The 19,790-nt window shown below is 41.6% G+C and overlaps 1 protein-coding gene across 2 annotated transcripts in view; it reads left to right on the top strand.

Moving 5' to 3' along the window:
• Window positions 1-6,261, top strand: part of Pign (phosphatidylinositol glycan anchor biosynthesis class N) — a 122,331-nt gene extending 116,070 nt beyond the window's left edge. For both annotated transcript variants that reach the window (XM_057770079.1, XM_057770080.1), the window contains one exon: window positions 4,087-6,261. In XM_057770079.1, the coding sequence (XP_057626062.1) occupies window positions 4,087-4,210 (124 nt within the window). In that variant the 3' untranslated portion in view covers window positions 4,211-6,261. The remainder of the gene's footprint in view (window positions 1-4,086) is intronic.
• The last annotated feature ends 13,529 nt before the right edge of the window (window positions 6,262-19,790 follow it).

Below are 19,790 nucleotides of genomic sequence, written 5' to 3'. Positions count from 1 at the left end.
AACCACGAAAACAGTGAATGAACACCACAAGGCCTGTAGGAAAACATCTTTTCTCTAAAGGTGGGGTGTGAATGATGTCTGACTGGCTCTGGGTCCAGGTGACTCAGAAGCCGAAGGCTAGAGGCCACTCTGAGCCATCTCTCACAGCAGGGACCACTTACGAGTGGTCCAAAAGAAAAGAAAAGAGAAGAGGGAGAAAGAAAAATTCAAGGGACCCCCAGCCTCCAAATCAAATGCACCACACAGCGTGTGCAGTGCTAGTGTGGGAGGACTGACCCTGGGTCGTCCAGTCACGTTTTTAGCTGTGGGAAACAACCAGAGATGAATGTCAGCGAAGGCCCCAGCCATGAAGGCTGTGGTTGAGAGCTGGAAAGGGAAAACTCACCACCGAAGTCACTGATTTGCATAGAGGTCGGTGTTCAGGCAGATGGAAGTGCAGGGCTGTTGTAAAGAAACCTGGTTCCCAAGTCCAGCCTTCCACATGTCCTCAGCTGGCCCACCTGCAGGCGGGAGAGAACATGGAGAGAGCCTGGCCGAGTCATGAGCACCAAATGTTACCGTTTAAATAAAATGCTACGGTTCCCCGGGACACAGCAGCAGGCCATAAGGGCTGGTGGGTCCCAGGCAGGGAGCCGCACAGTGGGTAAGAGACAGAGAGGGATAGGCATGCCATGCAGAGTAGGTTAGATATTTATTTAGTTATGAAGGGGAAAGGGGGAAGGAGAGAGAGAGAGAGAGAGAGAGAGAGAGAGAGAGAGAGAGAGAGAAGAAGAAGAAGAAGAAGAAGAAGAAGAAGAAGAAGAAGAAGAAGAAGAAGAAGAAGAAGAAGAAGAAGAAGAAGAAGAAGCAGCAGCAGCTCAGGCTGGAAATGTAAGGAAGATCTGCTCGCCTCAGTGAATGGGGGAAGGAGTGGGTGGGGCTTGTCTCTTAAAGGGACAGGACAGACCACTACAGAAAGTAAATCAGCTCTGTCTCTGGAAGGGTTTGCTGGGGTTTTGTCTTGTTCTTTTTAATGTTTCTGATTTCCTGATAGTTTATTTTCCCAGTGTCTCTATCATGATAAACTTTAGTTACCTTGTTTTGGAAGACTTTATAGTAAGATTAGTCAATCAGTCACCAGATGCTATATAACAAAACTAATGTGGTTCACTTAATTTTAGTCAAATTTAGTAAAAATGATCTTGTATTTTGCTATGAGTTTTTCAAAAGTATTACCTTAAAAATTACTATTAAAATTTTTATTCCCAGTGCATCTTAATGATGATAATAGTCTTGGAGTTGTTATTTTCATTTTAAAGTAATATAATTGTTAATGATTTCACTAATAGTAAATAAGAGCTATATTTATTTCAGGTCAAAATAGAAATACACAATCAGAGAAGTTTTAGTATATAAAATTTTCAGCATAATGTCCCATTATCTTATTTCTATAATGAAAATAGGAGATGTTTAAACTCTTCTATAGAGTAGATACTGTCAGCAGTTAAGGATCTGGTTTTGTTTTCTTTCTTTGGTCAGCAGTCTACCGTGAAACAGGCTGTGTGTCTAAGCCTGTAATCCTTGTTATTGCATTAGTCAATTCAAGTTCTTTATTTTCCCTACTAAATTAACTTTGCAATAAGATCAACCTAGAAAGGACTGTAGATAAGAACTTCTGACAGTGTCTTTTCAGAGTAAACCTTCACAGACTGTAGCACTCTCCAGCTCCGGGTTCCTACTTAAACACTGTAACATTGCCACAAGAGGAAGTCTGCACCGAGCGGAAGGCTCTTCCTGACTCTGTGGGACCTTGCCTAACAATAGGCTGAAGCTAAATTAATGCCAGCAGCTTAAGGTGTGGAAGCCTGCTTATCTGTGGGCTGGTGTTACTGGGAGAGTGGGAAATAGATCTTCCAGGAATGATATCTACTTACCTTTGTCTCTTCATCATACTGTTCACCCCACCGATGGAGAATAACACAACTACCACAGGTGAAAGCCAAATTTGAAGCAAACTTTAAATATGGCTAGGTGGACATGCCAATGTTTTCCCCCTCTCTGATGAAGAATATAAGACATGCAAGGCTGTTGTTAAAGTTGAGTAGTTGACTGTAACTCTTAGGTATTGAAAACGGGTCAGTTGCGGTGTTTACAGATTAGTTTGGGCAGCAGTGTGGTCACTGTGGGAAGACCCGGCTTTACATACTTCTCAGGGTTCCTTTCCACCATGTGCTGCATGGACTACATTTTTGTGTCTAAATAGAAAAATTTGGATTACTAGTTGAATTATTTGCAGTTTCATCTATAACACCCACCTTTAAAAAAAAAAGCCAGGCATGGTGGCATTCATACCTGTAATTCCAGAACTAAGGAAGTGGAAACAGGAAAAACTGTGGGGTTTGCTCAGCCAGCCTAGGTGTATTGAGAGTCCTAGGTCCTGTGTGAGAGAATGTCAAATAATAATAATAATAATAATGATGATGATGATGATGATGATGATGATGATGATGATGTGGTTTGTGAGGAACAATCCTGAAATTGACTTCTGGCCACTGCATTCATGCTCATACACACCAAAGCAGGGGCAGGATTGAGTATTTGTTACTGCTAATGCATTAAGATTGAATAATTTTAGTTGAATCTGTTAATCTTCTGTCTTTTGCCAAAAGTCTGGGAGATGGAGTCTTTGATTGTGAGATTCATAGAGGGATGAATCCTTTTTACATCAATGAATTTTGCTTTGAATAACATTTTTTCTTTCTTAGTGACTGGGAATTTTGCCAAAGCACTTTGAACATGAGGAGTCTAAGGATAAAATACAGCTCAAATATTATAGGAAAAAAATGGCTTGTGTAAAACATGAGATCAGTTTCTCTGGTGGCAAAGCGCGAACACTAGTTACAATGGTAAAAATAAACTCTGTGGTTCCCCGAGTGGCCCCTGGGCCACAAGGGGCCTGGATTCCAGGCAGGGAGCCATGCGTCGGGTGAGAGACCTCGGTGGGGCAGCCAGTCCTATGAGGGGCCGCAGCCTTGGCGGGTGAGAGACCTCGGTGGGGCAGCCAGTCCTATGAGGGGCCGCAGCCTTGGCGGGTGAGAGACCTCGGCGGGGCAGCCAGTCCTATGAGGGGCCGCAGCCTTGGCGGGTGAGAGAAGAACGATAGGTGCCTACAGAGTGAGGGTGGGTGTCTACTTAGTGGGTTATGGAAAGGGAGGGGAAAGGTGTTATCTGTTTTGAATGCGGGCAGGGGCAGTACATGCACTTGAGGAAGCCTGAGGTCAACACAGGGTATCTTCCTTTATTGCTCTCCACTTTAGCCTTTGAGGCAAAGTCTCCTCTTGAAACTAGGTGAATGAACAAAGAGAAATAAAAAAGGAAGGCCATGACTGCCCCTAGGTCTGGTGGAGGAGGAGGTTTACTGTAGATAAAGGGGAAACATAGTCAGAGACAGAGATCTGGGAGAGCCCAGAGTGAACATGGCCATGATCAGGACATGTGAGGAAAGGGGTGAGGGAAAGGGGACACACAGCCAAGGGATCAGGAAAGTAAAGGATAGACAAAAAGGCCAGGTAACCAAAATGTCTGGATTATGTAGGGGAGAGCCTCTGGGGAAGGACAGCCCAGCCCCTGGGCTGGAGAGTTCAGCATAGAGGGTGGAGTATACCAGCCATGCCTGGTAACAGTTAGGAGGGATGCTGGGAAAATCTGGTGGCCAAGTTCACTTTGATATGTTGAAATGGCACCCCAGTTATCCATTTATTCTGGGTTTGAGACCTAACACTGAGGTTTATCAATTAGCTGGACTAGCTGGCCTGCAGCAACCTAGGATCCTCTGGTCTTTACCCCTAGCATGGGAATGGCAGGCGTGTGCTGCCATGTCTGACTTTTTACACGTATGCTGGGAATCTGAACTCAGGTCCTCATGTTACCTTAGGAAACAGTTCACTGAGCCATCCCCCCTGGCTTCTGGTGTCTGCTTTTTAAATCGTTGGTACCTTTTATAATTCTATGCAATTTTTTGTAATCCTCTGCTTTGTACGCCCATTTAAAATTTCCTCAAAAATTGCAGGAATCTTGTGCTTTTTCTCATAAGTTCTCCTTTTGCAGCATCAGCCACTATGTGATTGTCATGTCCATGACCATCTTTCTGGTATTTCTTAATGGCCTGGCACAGTTGCTCACAACAAAGAAACTCCAACTGTATGGCAAATCCAAAAGGCATCTCCTGTGATGTTAGTAAAGCCATCAGCCAACATCTGCATCCTGATTCTCCTTAAAGAAAAGTCCCACCAAGGAGTCAAGAAGATGGATATTGGACCAGAGAGATGGCTCAGTGGGTAAAAGTACTTGTTGCACAAGGCTGACATGAGTTTGATCCCTGGAATCCACGGTGGAAGGAGAAAGCAGCTCCCAGAAGTTGTCCTTTGGCCTCCATGTGCATGCTATGCCACACACACACACACACACACACACACACACATACTGCATTTATAAAAGATGGATACTAATGTATATTTCCCTTTAGAGACTGTTTCACCTGGAACTCTGCATTTACAGGTGGTCTGACATAATGGAGCTTCCTTTTTCTTTCTGTTAACACATAGAATAACAGAATAACAGGACATTGCCAAGAAGCTTCTTTTCTCTCTAGTTTTTGCAGGGTTGAAATAATGATTGTATCTTAGAACAGTGTAAAGCATCCTTCATTCTCATTTTTTTCTTATTTTATCTGGCAGCTTTTATGCAGTAATGTTTGAGAGCACCTGCCACCCTTTGCTCCTCACGGTACAACTTCACGGATACCCAGAGGAGCTCGTGCCCCTGTGGGGATGGTTCTGACACTCTCCAAAGTCATCACAGTGGAGGGACTGAATGGAAGTCTCCTGGTAGAACATAGAACATAGACAGCTGTCAGCCCCAGCACTGGGCTGCCCGAGCATGTGCTGAGTAAGACAGGTGGGGCTGCAGTCCGGGGTTTCTGAGCCGCAGTGGAAAGCTCTCTGCTCAGCTTTGCCCTTTCTGTGTCCTCGGTAAGTTGGCCTCGCTGTGCTGCTTCCAGGACTCTCACAGCCCAGCAGCTAGATGAAGCTTCCACCTTTACCTTCTGTGGCTTTGTTGGTTAATGTTTCCATGTCAGTCCCCAAACCAAAGGCTGTAGTTTGGTGACAGTGTCATAAAGACTCAAATTTAAGTTGATACTCTTTTTTTAGTCTTGATATTTTAACGAGACCAATGACCTTCAGCCATCGCACTAGATTTAGCTTTCCCTTTGTATATTCTAATGAATGAGGTATTGGAGAGTAATTTTTATTTGGGTTTCCCATACAGGACCTATATTGTAGAGTTGTCTATAGAATTCTGTTTAGTGCTTAGGTCATATTTTTCTGATATGAACCACATTTTGAAAAACAATTGCTCTTGATTCAAGTTATACTATTACTAGTCTGCTTTGATGAGCAGAGAGCTCTTTACAAATTAATAAATTTTTCAGATTGGCAGGTGAGCAAGCATAATTTAGAAAAGTAAGCTCAGCTGAGCAAAGTATACTTCCATTTCTACTTAAGATATAGTCATAATTTATTGGTGATAATGCCTCCTGATGGCAGTGAATGCTGTATAGTATATTGGGAGAAGAGTGCCGGTCCTAATAGAGGCTGCAGCATCACTGTGTCACCGTCTAGTTGGCAGCTAAGGAGCTGCTGCAGCAATGCTAACACTGGCAGGACAAAGACCCAGTGCCTTCCTAGACCCTCAGGTAACTTCTCATCCCACTGTGTAAACACCATTTACCTTTGTGAAATTTGATTTACTTTCCTCTTCTACAGAGGAATTAATACATTGTTAAAGGTTTAAGTGTGTGCACACACATGCATACACATGTGAACACAGGTGCCATCAGAGTCTTGTAAGAGGGTGTTGGATCCTTGAAGCTGTACTTACATGTTGTGAGATGCCTCAAATGGGTGCTGGGAACCAATCTCAGGTCCTTTACAGATACTTTTACCTTCAATATGTTAATATTCCTAGGATAGCTAAGAATATGTGATCAGTGTTTTAATAGTCACTATACTTGCTGAAGATAAGTAATGTCTTTCAAGTTTGAAACAAGAAAAATAAAATTCATTTTCTTTATGTGTCTTAGTTTACTTTTGCCCTATCCTGGAAATCATTGTAATTTGCTGTAGCTTATAAAATAGACATTTCTTGTACCACTTCAACCACGTGTTTGAGCTTAGCACCAACAGTGAAAGCTGTGCTGACAGTGTGTACACTGGGTGTGTCGTGAAGATCGTGACACCTTCCTGTTGACCATTCACAACCCCTGTTCTCAGGGGGAAAAATGCACATGTCTCAATTCAGGAAGAGCTACAAAATATTCTACAAAACCGTATGTGTAATCTTCAGAACTGTCAGTCATTCATCAAAAATGAGGAAAGCCTAAGAAGCTGCCAGCAGCAGGAACAGTCGAAGGAGACATGACTACTAAATGCTCTCCTGAGTAGGATGCTGAAGTGGAGAGAGCTAAGCAAGGTGTAATACAGCATGGATGTCAGTACTTCACTAACTATGAAGTACTGATGAGGCGTTAAAGTGGAAGCTCCACCATCTTGTGAATATTTTAGGAAACTTTGAAAGTAAAAATATTACTTGTTTTTCAATTTCTGTTCTCATAAATAGCTGTACATAAATGCATGTGGCCCATTAGATGATGAGGGAGGAGGGGAGCAATGTGTTCTGTGGTTTCTCTCGTTTTCCTATTTTTCCCTGTCCTTGCTTCTCTTCAGCTGCCATCACTCAGGCCTCTTAGCTATCTAAGTACTGGCTCAGCATGTATACTAATGTGGTTTCTTCATGACTATTTGTATAAGTTAGTATGAAGTGTGTGATGTGCAGTGGGCAGCTGTGCTCTTGCTCAGCATTCTCTTCTGGGGGCAGCTGTGGCCTGCCTCAGCCTGGGGCCTTTAGGAATTATATGGATTGCTTTGTTTATTTGTCTCTCCCCCTACAGTTGACTGAATTACTAGTGCACATCTGACTCAGGCCAGGCCAATTTGAGTCGTTTGAAAGATGTTGAAGCTTGAATGATGAAATTGTGTGACAGGTGTGAGTGTGTTCATGTATATCTCTGTGTATCCAAGAATTCATGAAGGTCAAAGGTCAACTTTGGATGTCTTTCCTCAGGATCTGCTGACCTTATTTTTTGAGACAGGGTCTCTCATTGGCCTAGAACTTACCTACTACTCTAGGCTGTCTGGCTGCTGAACACATGGGTACTGCGGATCCAATTCAGGTCCTTATGCTTTTGTGGCAAACACTTTATTAATCAAACCATCTATCTCCCTAGCTCCTTGGAACTGAAAAAAATTTCAAATATAAAAATTGAATCAATAGAACCGCTGGAGCTAGGAGGAGGCCAGCCTGGATTCTGTTTTCTCTCATTCAGGTCCTAGACTTCAGTTTTTATATTTATGTATAAGTGTGAATATGGATATAGGCCATGAAACTATAAAAGGAATCATTAAAGGAGAAAAAGTCTTGGGTTGGGAAAGGGATAAAGGGCAATAGGATACACATGACAGCAGAATTGGGGTAACTAGAGAGAGAAAAGAGTAAGAGGACCATCTTGCGAGCACAGGACGAAGAAATGGGGTGAGAGTCAACAAAAATGAAGATGTATAAAAATGCTGTAATGAAATCCAATAAAAAGCTCTGGAAATCCCATGTCCCTCCCCCACCCACTGCAGCACTAACAATTGGGCAACAACCCCCCTAGCCATCCCCCGCAACATCAGTGACCATTGGAGCCACAGACCTCATCTGTACCAACTGGCAGAAGAGATGAGTGAGCTCCCAGCTGGACAGGCCTACACTGTAGGTCATAGACTCCCCCGACACACACACATGTGCCCCTCCCCTTCCCACAACACCCCCAGCAACCAAGCAGCAACATCTGCCCCCACCAACCATCTCCCATTGCATCAGCAACCCCCAGGCCTCAGCTGCACCGACTGGAGGAAGAGGGACCCCCAGAGGCACTTTTTCCACCTGCACTGATGGAGGAAGAGATGGGTAGATAGCAGTATAAGAATACATTCAAAAACATAAAGAGCAATATGGCACCGTCAGAAACCAGTGGTTCTGTAACAGCAAGACCTGAACATCCCAAGACAGATGAAGCAGAAGAAAATGACCTTAAAAATAGCTTTATGAAGATGATAGAGGCATGTAGGCCCATATTTCTATATTGTGTGGCAGCCAGGCTGTAGAAGGAGCTGCGGGCAGGCCTGCTTTTTGTCCTGCCCGGCTCCCACACGGCTAGCTTTACACCCAAAATAACAACACACACACTGTATTCATTTAAATACTGCTTGGCCCATTAGTTTCAGACTCTTATTTGCTAATTCTCACATCTTACTTTAACCCATATTTATTAATGTGTGTGGCACCACGAGGTGGTGGCTTACCAGGAAAGATTCTAGCCTACGTCTGTCTCGGGTCAGAGAATCATGGCTACTCCCTCACTTTCCTTCTTCCCAGCATTCTGTTCTGTTTACTCTGCCTACCTAATTTTCTGTCCTATCAAAGGGCCAAGGCAGTTTCTTTATTAACCAATGAAAGTAACACAAAATAGAAGACTCTCCCACATCACCAGGCTCTGAAGCCTGAGGTGGTCACATAGCCCTGCAGACAGGCTGTCACTGCATCAACAAAAGGACAATATGTTCTTGCTCCTTTCTTTGTAATTTAGAGGATGCCTTATAGAGATGCTGATTCAAGCCTACATGACAGCTAGCATACACCACAGGCAGGTAGATGTGGATGTGACAAAACACCATTAACCTGGTTACCTAGGAGACAGATCTAATGTATTTTCCTGCTCAGTTTATGTGTTGGTATAAAAGCTGTTTGGGGAATAAATGAGAGGAATTCAGGATTTGAAGTCAGGACTTCATGAGGGACCACTGAGAATCTCCCTCCCAATTAAGCCACGTGAGTTGTGTCTTTATTTCCATCTCCTCCACTCCAGTTAAGAGAGAGAGTTTATGTTGGGGTCTGGTCTAGAGGAAATGAAAGATTCCCTTGAAGAAATAGAGGAAAAGACAAAAAATTGGAAGAAATCAATAAATCCCTTAAAGAAAGCCAAGAAAAACATCAAGTGAAGGAAACAGTTCAAGACTTGACACTTGATATAGAGGCAATCTGTATCACATTCTGGAAATGAAAAATGTGGGTAAATGAACATGAATTACAGATGCAAACATAACCAACAGAATACAAGAGATAGAAGAGAGTAGCTTGAGTGTTGAAGATACGACAGAAGAAATAGATTCATCTGGCAAAGGAAATGTTAAATCCAGCAAATTCTTAACACAAATACTCAGGAAATCTGGGACAGCATGAAAAAGCCAAACCTAAGAATAATAGATATAGAAGAAGGAATTGAATTCCAGCTCAAAGCACAGAAAATATATTCAGCAAAATTCCAACCTAAAGAAGGACATGCCTATGAAGGTACAAGAAGCTTATAGAACACCAAATAGACTGAATAAAAAAAAATGTTCCCTTGCCACATAATAATCACAACACTAAACATACAGAATAAAGAAATTATTAAGAGCTGTAATGGAAAAAAAGCCAAGTAGCATATAAAGTGAGACCTATCAGAATTGTACCTGACTTCTCAATGGAAACTCTGAAAGCCAGAAGGACCTTCTTCAGACACTAACAAACCATGGATGCCAACCCAGACTACTATACCAGGAAAGCTTTCAATCACCATAGACAGAGAAAACAAGATTTTCCATGATAAAACCAGATTTAAACAATACCTATTTACAAATTCAGCCATACAGAAAGTGCTAGGAGAAAAACTCCAACCCAGAGATTTTAGTTGCATCCACAAAAACACAGGCAACAGATACCCTCACACCAGCAAACTCCAAAGAAGGGAAACACACAAGCACTACCACCCCCACCACCAAAATCAAAAATAGCAAGAATTAATAATCACTGGTCAGTAGTATTTCCTAATATCAATGAATTCACCTACAAAAACACCCAGGCTAACAGGATGGGTACAAAAACAGTAACCATTCTACTGAATACAAGAAACACACCTTAACCTCAAAGACAGATACTACTTCAGAGTAAGGGGTTGGGAAAAGATTTTCCAATCAAATGGACCTAAGAAACAAGCTGGTATAGCTATCCTAATACCTACCAAAACAGACTTCAAACTAAAATTAGTCAAAAGAGATGGAGAAGGACATTTTATATTCATCACAGGAAAACTCCATCAAGATCAAGTCTCGATTCTAAACATCTATGCCCCCAATACAAAAGCAACCACATTTATAAAAGAAGCTACTAAAGCTTAAATCACATATCAAACCGCACACACTAACTTCAACACCCCACTCTCAGCACTGGACAGGTCTGCCAGACAGAATTAACAGAAATAAGGGAACTAACATGTTATGACTCAAATGGACTTAACAGATATCTATAGAGCACTCCACCCAAAGACAAAATAATATAATAATATAATATTTTCTTCTCAGCGCCACATGGAACTGTCTCTAAAACTGACCACATACTTGGTAATAAAGCAGACTTCAACAAATAAAACATAAATTTGAAGAACCTGCTGTATCTACTCAGATCACCATGGCTTAAAGACAGAATTCAAAAATAACACATTGCAGAGAGCCTACAAATGCAAGGAAATTGAATAATGCTCAGCTGAATCACCCCAGGATCAAGGAAGAAATAAAGAAATCAAAGACTTTATTGAGTTTAATGAAAATGAATGCACAACATACCCAAACTTATGGGACACTTATGAAAGCATTGCTAAGAGGAAAGTTCATAGCACTAAGTGCCTGCATAAAGAATGTGGAGAAAAAAAAAAAGAATGTGGAGAAATATCACTAATGACTTTTCAGTACACCTGAAAGCACTAGAATAAAAAGGAGCAAACTTACCCAGGAGGAGTAGATGACAGGAAATAATCAAATTGAGGACTGAAATCAATAAAATAGAAATAAAGAGAACAATACAAAGAACCAATGAGACAAAGAGTTGGTTCTTTGAAAAAAATTGATAAGATAGACAAACCCTTATCCAAACTAACTGAAAGGCAGAGAGAATATCCAAGTTAACAAAATCAGAAATAAAAAGGAAAACATGTTCCACACAATAGAAACAGAAGGAACACTTCCAAACTCTTTTCATGAGGCTACAGTTACCCTGATACCCAAACCACACAAAGACGCAATGAAAAGAGAGAATTACAGTGTTTCTGAAATGTTCTTGGATATGGTTTGTTAATATTTTATTGAGTATTTTTGCATCAGTGTTCATGAGGGAGACTGGTTTGTAATTCTTTTTTTGTTGTTGTTGTGTTTGTGGTCCCTTATTAAGAAACAATTCCTTAAGTGTCTTTCAGCCATTTGAGATTCTTCTGTTGAGAATTCTGTTTAAATCTATCTGTATCTCATTTTTAAATTGAATTCTTTGATATTTTGATATCTAGTTTCTTGATTCCTTAATAAGGAAAATGCAAACCAAAATGACACTGAGATGCTATGTTACAATTGTCAGAATGGGTAAGATCAAAAACACTGATAACAGCTTATGTTGGAGCCGATGTGGAGTAAGGAGAACATTTCTCCACTGCTGGTGGGAGTTCAAACGTGTATAGCCACTCTAGAAATCAATATAGTGGTTTAATCAGAAAATTGGGGATCAATCTACCTTAAGACCCACCATTACCACTAATGAGAATATACCCAAAAGATGCTCAGTCAAATCACAAGGATACTTGCTCAACTAAGTTCATAGCAGCATTATTCATAATAGCCAGAAGCTGGAAACAACCTAGATGTTCCTCAATGGAAAAATGAATAAAGAAAATATGGTACATTTATACAGTAGAGTATTACTTAGCAGTAAAAAACAATGACATGAAATTTGTAGGCAAGTGGATGGAACCAGAAAAAAATCATGAGAACCCTAAGAGGAACACTCATGGAGGGCCCCAAGAAGGGGAAATAGTTTAGATATCCTGGATAAACTGGGAGGAGGTGGTTTGAAGGGAAGAGATGCAGATGGGAACATGGGGGATCAAGATGGCTGTGTTAGGAGGGGGACAAAAGGGGAGAGCAATGAGAGATATCCTGATAGAGGTAGTCATTATGGGGGAGAAACCTGGTGCTAAGGAAGTTCCCAGCAATTCACAAGGATGACCCCAGAAAAGACTTCTAACAATAGTGGAGAGGCTGCCTGAACTCGCCTGTCCATGTAATCAGATTAGAGACTACCATAATTGTCATCATAGAACCTACATCCAGTAATGGAATGAAACAGATGCAGGGATCCACAGCCAAGTCCTTAGCGAAGGTGTAGTCAATTGAAGAGAGGAAGAAGGCATCATATGCTTTGGGAACTCCTACAGCCAACAGCCTTTAAGATACCAGCTCACTTAGGCATGGTCTCTTGTATTATAAATGCATATGTAAAACTTGATCAGCTCTCTCTTGGATGCTGGATTCAGTTTCTGTTCCTCTCAGAGAACCGTTGATCTGTGAGTCTGCCCCTAAATAAAGAACCCTTCCTTATACTCCATTCTAAACTGCTGTGGTACTACTTTGTTGAAGTCATCTATATCTGGCACTCACGTGGATCCTGACTCCATGCCTTCTGGAACTGGCTCAGAAGGTCTGTAGCCAAAGGTTTCCCACCTCTGCCTACCTGGCTTGATTTCACATACTCAACGGATTTTTGCCAAAACCCCACCACAGTGGAGCTACCCCTTTGGTGGACCTACTGCACAGCAACTTGGCAATTTCCTTTATATTCTGGCCACCAAAAAAAACCTCTCTCTGTATATGGAATTGATTTAATTGCTCTTAAATTGTCAAGCTTATTTGTCAGTATTTAAGCAGGCACCAACACAGAACTGAGTTTGACTGTTCATGCCACCTCTGGTTTCATCTCTCCACAATGCACCTGCAACCGTGACACCTGCTGAACAATAAAGATTATTACACCTGCAACAATTTACTGAAATCTCATGACAGATGTAAGTTCATTTGATTAATAAATAAATCAATAAATTTGAAAGTTATATAACTGCAGACAATATCACCACCCAGGAATTTAATAACCTTTTTGCTTATACCATGGATGGTATTCTGCAAAGCTTATGTGTTTTTTTTAATACATCCATTTATTTGATATTGGGACTTAGCTTTATTTTTCAAATTATATCCTTAAAGAAATGGTTTGATAACAGAGCCAAGTATGAGACACTTGTAGAAATGATACTTACCCTGTAATCACCTCTGACAAACCATAAAGTACTATATACTTTTAAAAAAAGTCCAAGAATGTAAATGGAAACCTATAGATATGAGCAATCTAAAAGAAATTAAGCAAGCAGTAGTATCTTATGGCTTGTATTCACCATTTATTAGGGAGATGGTAAAGACCTGGGCTTCAAGCAATAAGGATACTCCAAATGATTGGATTTAGTTAATCACAGCAGTCCCAGAAGATGGACCACAATTCTAATGGAAGTGCTACTAGCAAGATGAAGCTAAAATATTAGAACAACAGGAAAGAACCAAAGGATTTGAGGCTCCCCAAGATCAGCAAGGGCTTTTTTGCTGATCCACAGGGTCAAGATCTTTAAGATGAACACATCTTCTCCCTCTGCCATACAGTAGCCTTAAATACTTGGGAGAGGATTCAGGAACCAAGAAAGATAATTGAATCATATATTAGGATTAAACAAGATCAAAGAAAACCCTCTAGTGACCTTTTAAGATTAACTAAGGCTGTACAAATAGTAGTAACAGACCCAGAAGCTATATGAGTACTTATTGAATCTCTGGCTTTTGAAAATGCAAACTTAGAATGCAAAAAAGGTATTTGGGCCTTTAAAGTTTAGATCAGCACCAAAGAATGAAGGGATCCTGCATACAATAAATGTTGAGGCATTTGACTATAATACTAGGCTTGAGTAGGAGAAGCAATTTCCAAAAGTATGAGATGTCAAAATGCCAAATGTTCAATTGTGGTATAACAGGACGTCTGAGAAGGGATTGTGGACAAGGCATTCCTAGAAATTACATATCCTCTGGGAATGACAAAAATAGAAAGTCTTTGCCTTCTGGATTGTGTAGAAGATGTGTCAAAAGCTGACATTGAACCAATAGATATAGATCAATAGAAGGCAGAAAAGGCAACTTGTTATCATAAGGAAACTCCCGGGGCTGGGGAAAGGTGGAGTCTCACAGGCCTCCAGGTCAAATGTGGCCCAGTCATTCCCAGTCATTGTGGAAAATGTGTCTCATCAGGAAAATTAAAAAAACTCGGTGCCTGCTGAAAAAAAAAATGCTGCTCTGGATGATGGAATAAACATGGAGAATGAATCAAAAAAAAAAACAATAGAAAATAAGAAATGTATATTCTGGTAGACTTCTATAAATGATCAAAGACCAAAGCTGACAGTGCAAATAATAACATTATAATTGAAGAGTTACTGAACACGAGTTTAAACATTACTATCATTACTCCAGAATCTTGACATCTAAATTGGCCTCTTCAAGAGGCAGATGTTCAGTTCCTAGGAATTATAACTCTATCTCAAGTAAAACAAAGCATGAGATGTAGGCGATTATAATAAAGTATTCCCACACTATCTCCGAATGGAGTATAATAAAGGGTTCTTTATTTAGGGTAGACTCACAGATCCTCTGCATGTTCGGGGAGCAGGAACCATCCAGCAGCCAAGAGACTGTACATGTTTCTACATCTGTTTATATAGTACATGTGGCCATGTATCTTAAAGGCTATTGGCTGAAAGAGTTCCCACAGCAGGGAGGATCAAGCTGCCAGTGGGCTGAATGTGGGCACCAGAGAGGGTTGATATGAGAAGCCTGTCACTTAGGACAAAGAAAGAGAAACCAGAGAGGATGGACAGGAAAAGAAGGGACTATAAGGAGTTATTTTTTCCTTGGTTGGCTTATGCCATACGGTCACTTTTAATCAAGATGAAAGTGAAATCACATGACAAAATCCTTTCTTTCCAACTCTAGCAAAGATGACTGTCAGTGATGTGGCTATTCCATCCCAATGTGGTGAAAGCAGCTAAGAGAGCAACAAGCCACACATTTCCTTTAAGATTACCTATGTATAAATATTTAACTATCAACCCTCATGTTATGAGTTTTAAATTAACTCTTTTGTTATGGGGTACAGAAAGTTTGCACAGTAGTCTTAAATTTTTTTAGATAAGATGTTTATGTTAGCAAAAATTCTAGAGAGTTACACCAAAACCAAAAGAGTGTAAGATGAGTAGCAATAGTACCCACTGGAAGAAAAAAATCTGTCCTTTCTTTGTTTGTTTGTTTTGCTCTCCTTTCTCTGTTACATAGTCAGGTGGCTCATCTGATATGGGACAGAGATTTTGAAGAAAATCTTTAAACAAGCTTGCTTGGATCTAGAAGTAGGAGAGCCGTACCCCAACTCCAGAGTCAACTTTTACTAGAAGTGGAACAGCATAAAATAATCTAATGCCACTCATAACTGCAAGAGAGTTGAATCCTTATAACGCTGGATCCACTAAGCTGAGAACAAATCCGACTTAGAGACAGGACATATTTGAGCCATGACTATAGACAGAGAAGTGCAGGAGTGAGCTGAGAGAAGCAACAGCCAGCAAAGAGTGTGTGCTGAATGTGTGCATGCTGCAGCTGGCCTGCTTCTTTGCTCTTCCCCTCCTGCTAGGTCCTGCTCTGGCTCCTACTTTGCAACAAACTTATAGATCCATTAATGGTAATTTAGAAGACTGGACATTTGCACAGTGTGTGCAGTGTGTATATGGGGGCAGACTAGACAAAAACAAACAGGACTTGGAATAGAGAAAGGGGAGGCTTGAACATAGGGAATGGGGAATTTCCATTTCCCAGATCTCTGGCAGTATTTGTAAAGGTCCTGAATAATATTGGGATCTAGGATGCTGTTAAGCAGCCATTTACAGTAGTTACCTAAGAGATATTGAAACCAAAATTTGATTGCAAAAGTAAGTGAATTTAGGGCTTTGCAGTCTGAGTGCCAGTTGTAGAGGCTGCAGATTTTCTAAGATTTATCCCAAGGGTGAATGAGAGAGTCTGGAAGACACTATTCCCTTGGATGAGAAAGAAGGAAAATATCACTGCGACCTGTGGTTGTGGGCATCCCAAGCATGCAGGGCATACTGGAGGAATACACAAGCCATTCAATGGATCATTAGTGCGCTCAATGGGGGTCAGAGGGGAGTCCTGACACCTGATGCCCGGGATTTTGTAGAGGCCAAAGGATGGGAACTGAGCTCTAAGAGTGCAGTCTCATCAACAGGAAAGGGTCGGGAATGGGGTCACAAAGGCCACAAGGCCTTAGAGGAGCTGCGGGATTGTGGGACTCTCCAAAGATAAAGAGGGTGAAGTGTGTAGGAAAGGGTGCAAGAATCCGAGACTACAGCTCTAAGGGTTGTGGGACAGAGTCAGGTGAAGAGGGCCAGCCTTAGTCTTAAAGACCATAGCTGGGGTTACCTCCACCTCCAAGAGTATTAGAGGAGTGCTGGGCACTGAGTGGTCACATCCTTGGACTCAGGGAAGCATTTACATGAACCGAAAGGGAAATTTACCAAATTACTGCTGGTGGGTGGGTTGCCAGCAGTAGGTGAGCCAGAAGGTAAGTCTGTTGTAGGTGGACCAGATATGAAGGATAGGGTCTCAATAGTGGGGCCAAATTATGCAGGCCCATATTCCTACACTGTCTGGTGGTCAGAGAATTCTGAGCAACTTACAAGGCACAGTTTGCACCTGCCACGCAGAAGGTGGTCACCTATCTCTTTGATAGTATAACAACCTGACGACAACCTAACAAATGGCCAGGATATGCTAATGTCGTTCTGCTCCTTCTATTGTATATTAGGTCGTTGCCTGGGGAGAGGAGGTTTTTAGTCCATGACAAAATAGACATGGATAGGATGTGACCTATGTCATTCCCCTGCTACCTAGGAAACAATGCTAAGGAAGTTTGTGTTACTTCCCCTCTTTTCAGTTTGCCTTGATATAAAAGCTGTTTAGAAAATAAACACAAGGGATTTTCAGGATTTGAATAAGTCCTGGAACTCCCTCACAATATTGTCATGTGAATGTGCTTAATGTATTCCCCCTTCTCCACTCTGGTATAAGAAATGATTTATGTCCGGGCTGGTCACCGACACTCAGAGCAGCTCAGACCCCAAAGGGGAGCATGAACAGCAGGAGAACTTCTCTGAGTTATGGCACTGATGTGTTGCAGCTCTGAGGGGAAGGTATCCTGACAGTTAGTACTTAAGGAATACCTCCACAAAGTAACACACGAAGCAAACCTTATGCAAGAGATATATTGGGAGAGACACAAGAGGGTGGCTGCCTCTGTTCAGGTGAGAAGCAGCAAAGAACTGAGCAAGAGACAGGTTTATATAGTTCTTTTTATAATTTACCTTTTGTTTTTTAATTAATTAATTATTTATGATTGTTTTTCTGAGACAGGATTTCTCTGTAAAACAGTCTTGACTGTCCTGGAACTCACTTTGTAGAGCAGACTGGCCTTGAACTCACAGAGATCCTCCCATCTCTGTCTCCCAAGTGCTGGGATTAAAGGCGTGCACCACCACCGCCTGGTTTATATAGGATTTCTTGAGTTGTCTAGGATGGAGATTTCCAGGATAGAACTTGGTAAGATTTTGAGTTCAGGGATTGGTGAGCTTTTCAGCTCAGGGACTGGTAGATTTTGTGGATTTTCAAACTTGAGAGTGAGCTTGGGTCTTTTACACCTGTATATAACATTTACTGAGTGCTCCTTTTATGCTAGCCTGTATTCAAGTTCCTCTCATGACTCACCTAAAGAAAATCCAGCAATGTAAGACACAAGTAGTTGAATAGTGAATTATCAGAAACAGCACAACAACAGCAGTAACGAACAAAATCCCTCAGGGAGCATGCTGGTTAGCATCACTAACCAACAAATAAAAACCCTCAGGAAAGGATCACATACTGGTTAGCATCATTAACCAACAAACAAAAACCCTTAGGAAAGGATCACATGCTGGTTAGCATCAGTAAAGTGAGTTTCTAGGGCAACAGTGGTGTCTGGTAATGTGCTCCATCTGAAATGCCAGCATAGCCAGTGGCAGCTGTCACCAGGAAAGCACATAGTATGTATGGCCACTGACAATTAGCAGATGGAAGCTAGACCTGCGACAGCTTGTTTCCTTACTGTTTAGTCTTCAAAGCCATATGCCATGTAAGTAGAAAAATCCTAAAATGTAGAAAATCTGCTTTTCCAATTCACACTCCCACTTCAGCTAATGCACGTCCTTTTGTACCACCCAACTGTACCCATTCTACCCCATTTCACATTCAGAACTCTGTAGCAAAAATATTCTCAGATAAAACAACGACAAAATCCTTCATTGCAAATAAGGATCAAAGTACTAGCCAATGAGATTTAAACTGGGGGTGGGGTGGGGTTGGAATTTAAACTCTGGGCAACTCTAACTCAGCTGGTTTCCTCTTTTTGCTGGCAACCTTTGCTTTCTTTCTGCCTGAACTGCAACCACGCCATTGTTGGCAGCTGTGGTGTGTGTGTTGGAGGGGGCAGTTATTGGCAACCTGGTAACACATTTGAAAATGAATCTTCTTGGAAAAGAAGCCCTAACTGAAAGATGGTGAGAGTCTCAAGATAAGAGTCCCTTAGATTTGGGACTAAAGAGACCGCTGAGATTAAAAGTTTTGACTCTTGTGGAGGACCCAAATTCAGTACCTGAAACGCACATGGAGACTCACAGCAAAGTGTAACTTCACTTCCAGGGAATCTAACACCCTCTTCTGACCTCTTTGTGTACCATCAGACAAGGTTCACATACATACATGCAGGCAAAACACTTGTACATGTAAAATAAAAATAGTCTTTAATCCTTTAGCCTCACCATACTAGCTCAAGATAGCCCAGTTCCAGCTTCTTTTTTTTCTTTTTTTTATTAATTAATTTATTTAATTATTAAAGATTTCTGCCTCTTCCCCGCCACCACCTCCCAATCCCTCCCCCTCCCCCAATCAAGTCTTCCTTCCTCCTCAGCCCAAAGAGCAAGCAGGTTTCTCTGCCCTGTGGGAGGTCCAAGGACCACCCACCTCCATCCAGGTCTATTAAGGTGAGCATCCAAACTACCTGGGCTCCCACAAAGCCATTACGTGCAATAGGATCAAGAACCCATTGCCATTGTTCTTCAGTTCTCAGTAGTCCTCATTGTCCATTATGTTCAGCGAGACCGGTTTTGTCCCATGCTTTTTCAGACCCAGGCCAGCTGGCCTTGGTGAGTTCCCGATAGAACATCCCCATTGCCTCAGTGTGTGGGTGCACCCAAAGAAAAACATATAAGCATCCCCCTGAATATTAACCTTCATCAGGCGATGAAAGAAGACAGTGACAGAAACCAACATTGGAGCACTGGACTGAAGTCTCACGATCCAAAGGAGGAGCAGAAGGAGAGTGAGCACAAGCAAGGAACTCAGGACTGCGAGGGGTGCACCCACACACTTCCAGCTTCTTTTTAAAAACTGTAAAGAACAAAACAAACAAAACAAAACAAAAAACCCAACGTGTGTTGTATATTGTGTAATCATGCCTGTGTGTGTGCCAATACGGTATGTGCTGTGCGTGTGTGGAGGCAAAGGAGGGCATTAAGTGTCCTGCTCTATCTCACTTTGCCTTAT

This window comes from Chionomys nivalis, chromosome 5 (genome assembly GCF_950005125.1).
Source record: "Chionomys nivalis chromosome 5, mChiNiv1.1, whole genome shotgun sequence".
Lineage (NCBI taxonomy): Eukaryota > Metazoa > Chordata > Mammalia > Rodentia > Cricetidae > Chionomys > Chionomys nivalis.
The sequence above is the reverse complement of the archived record's forward strand: the minus strand, read 5'-3'. Positions and strand labels throughout refer to the sequence as shown.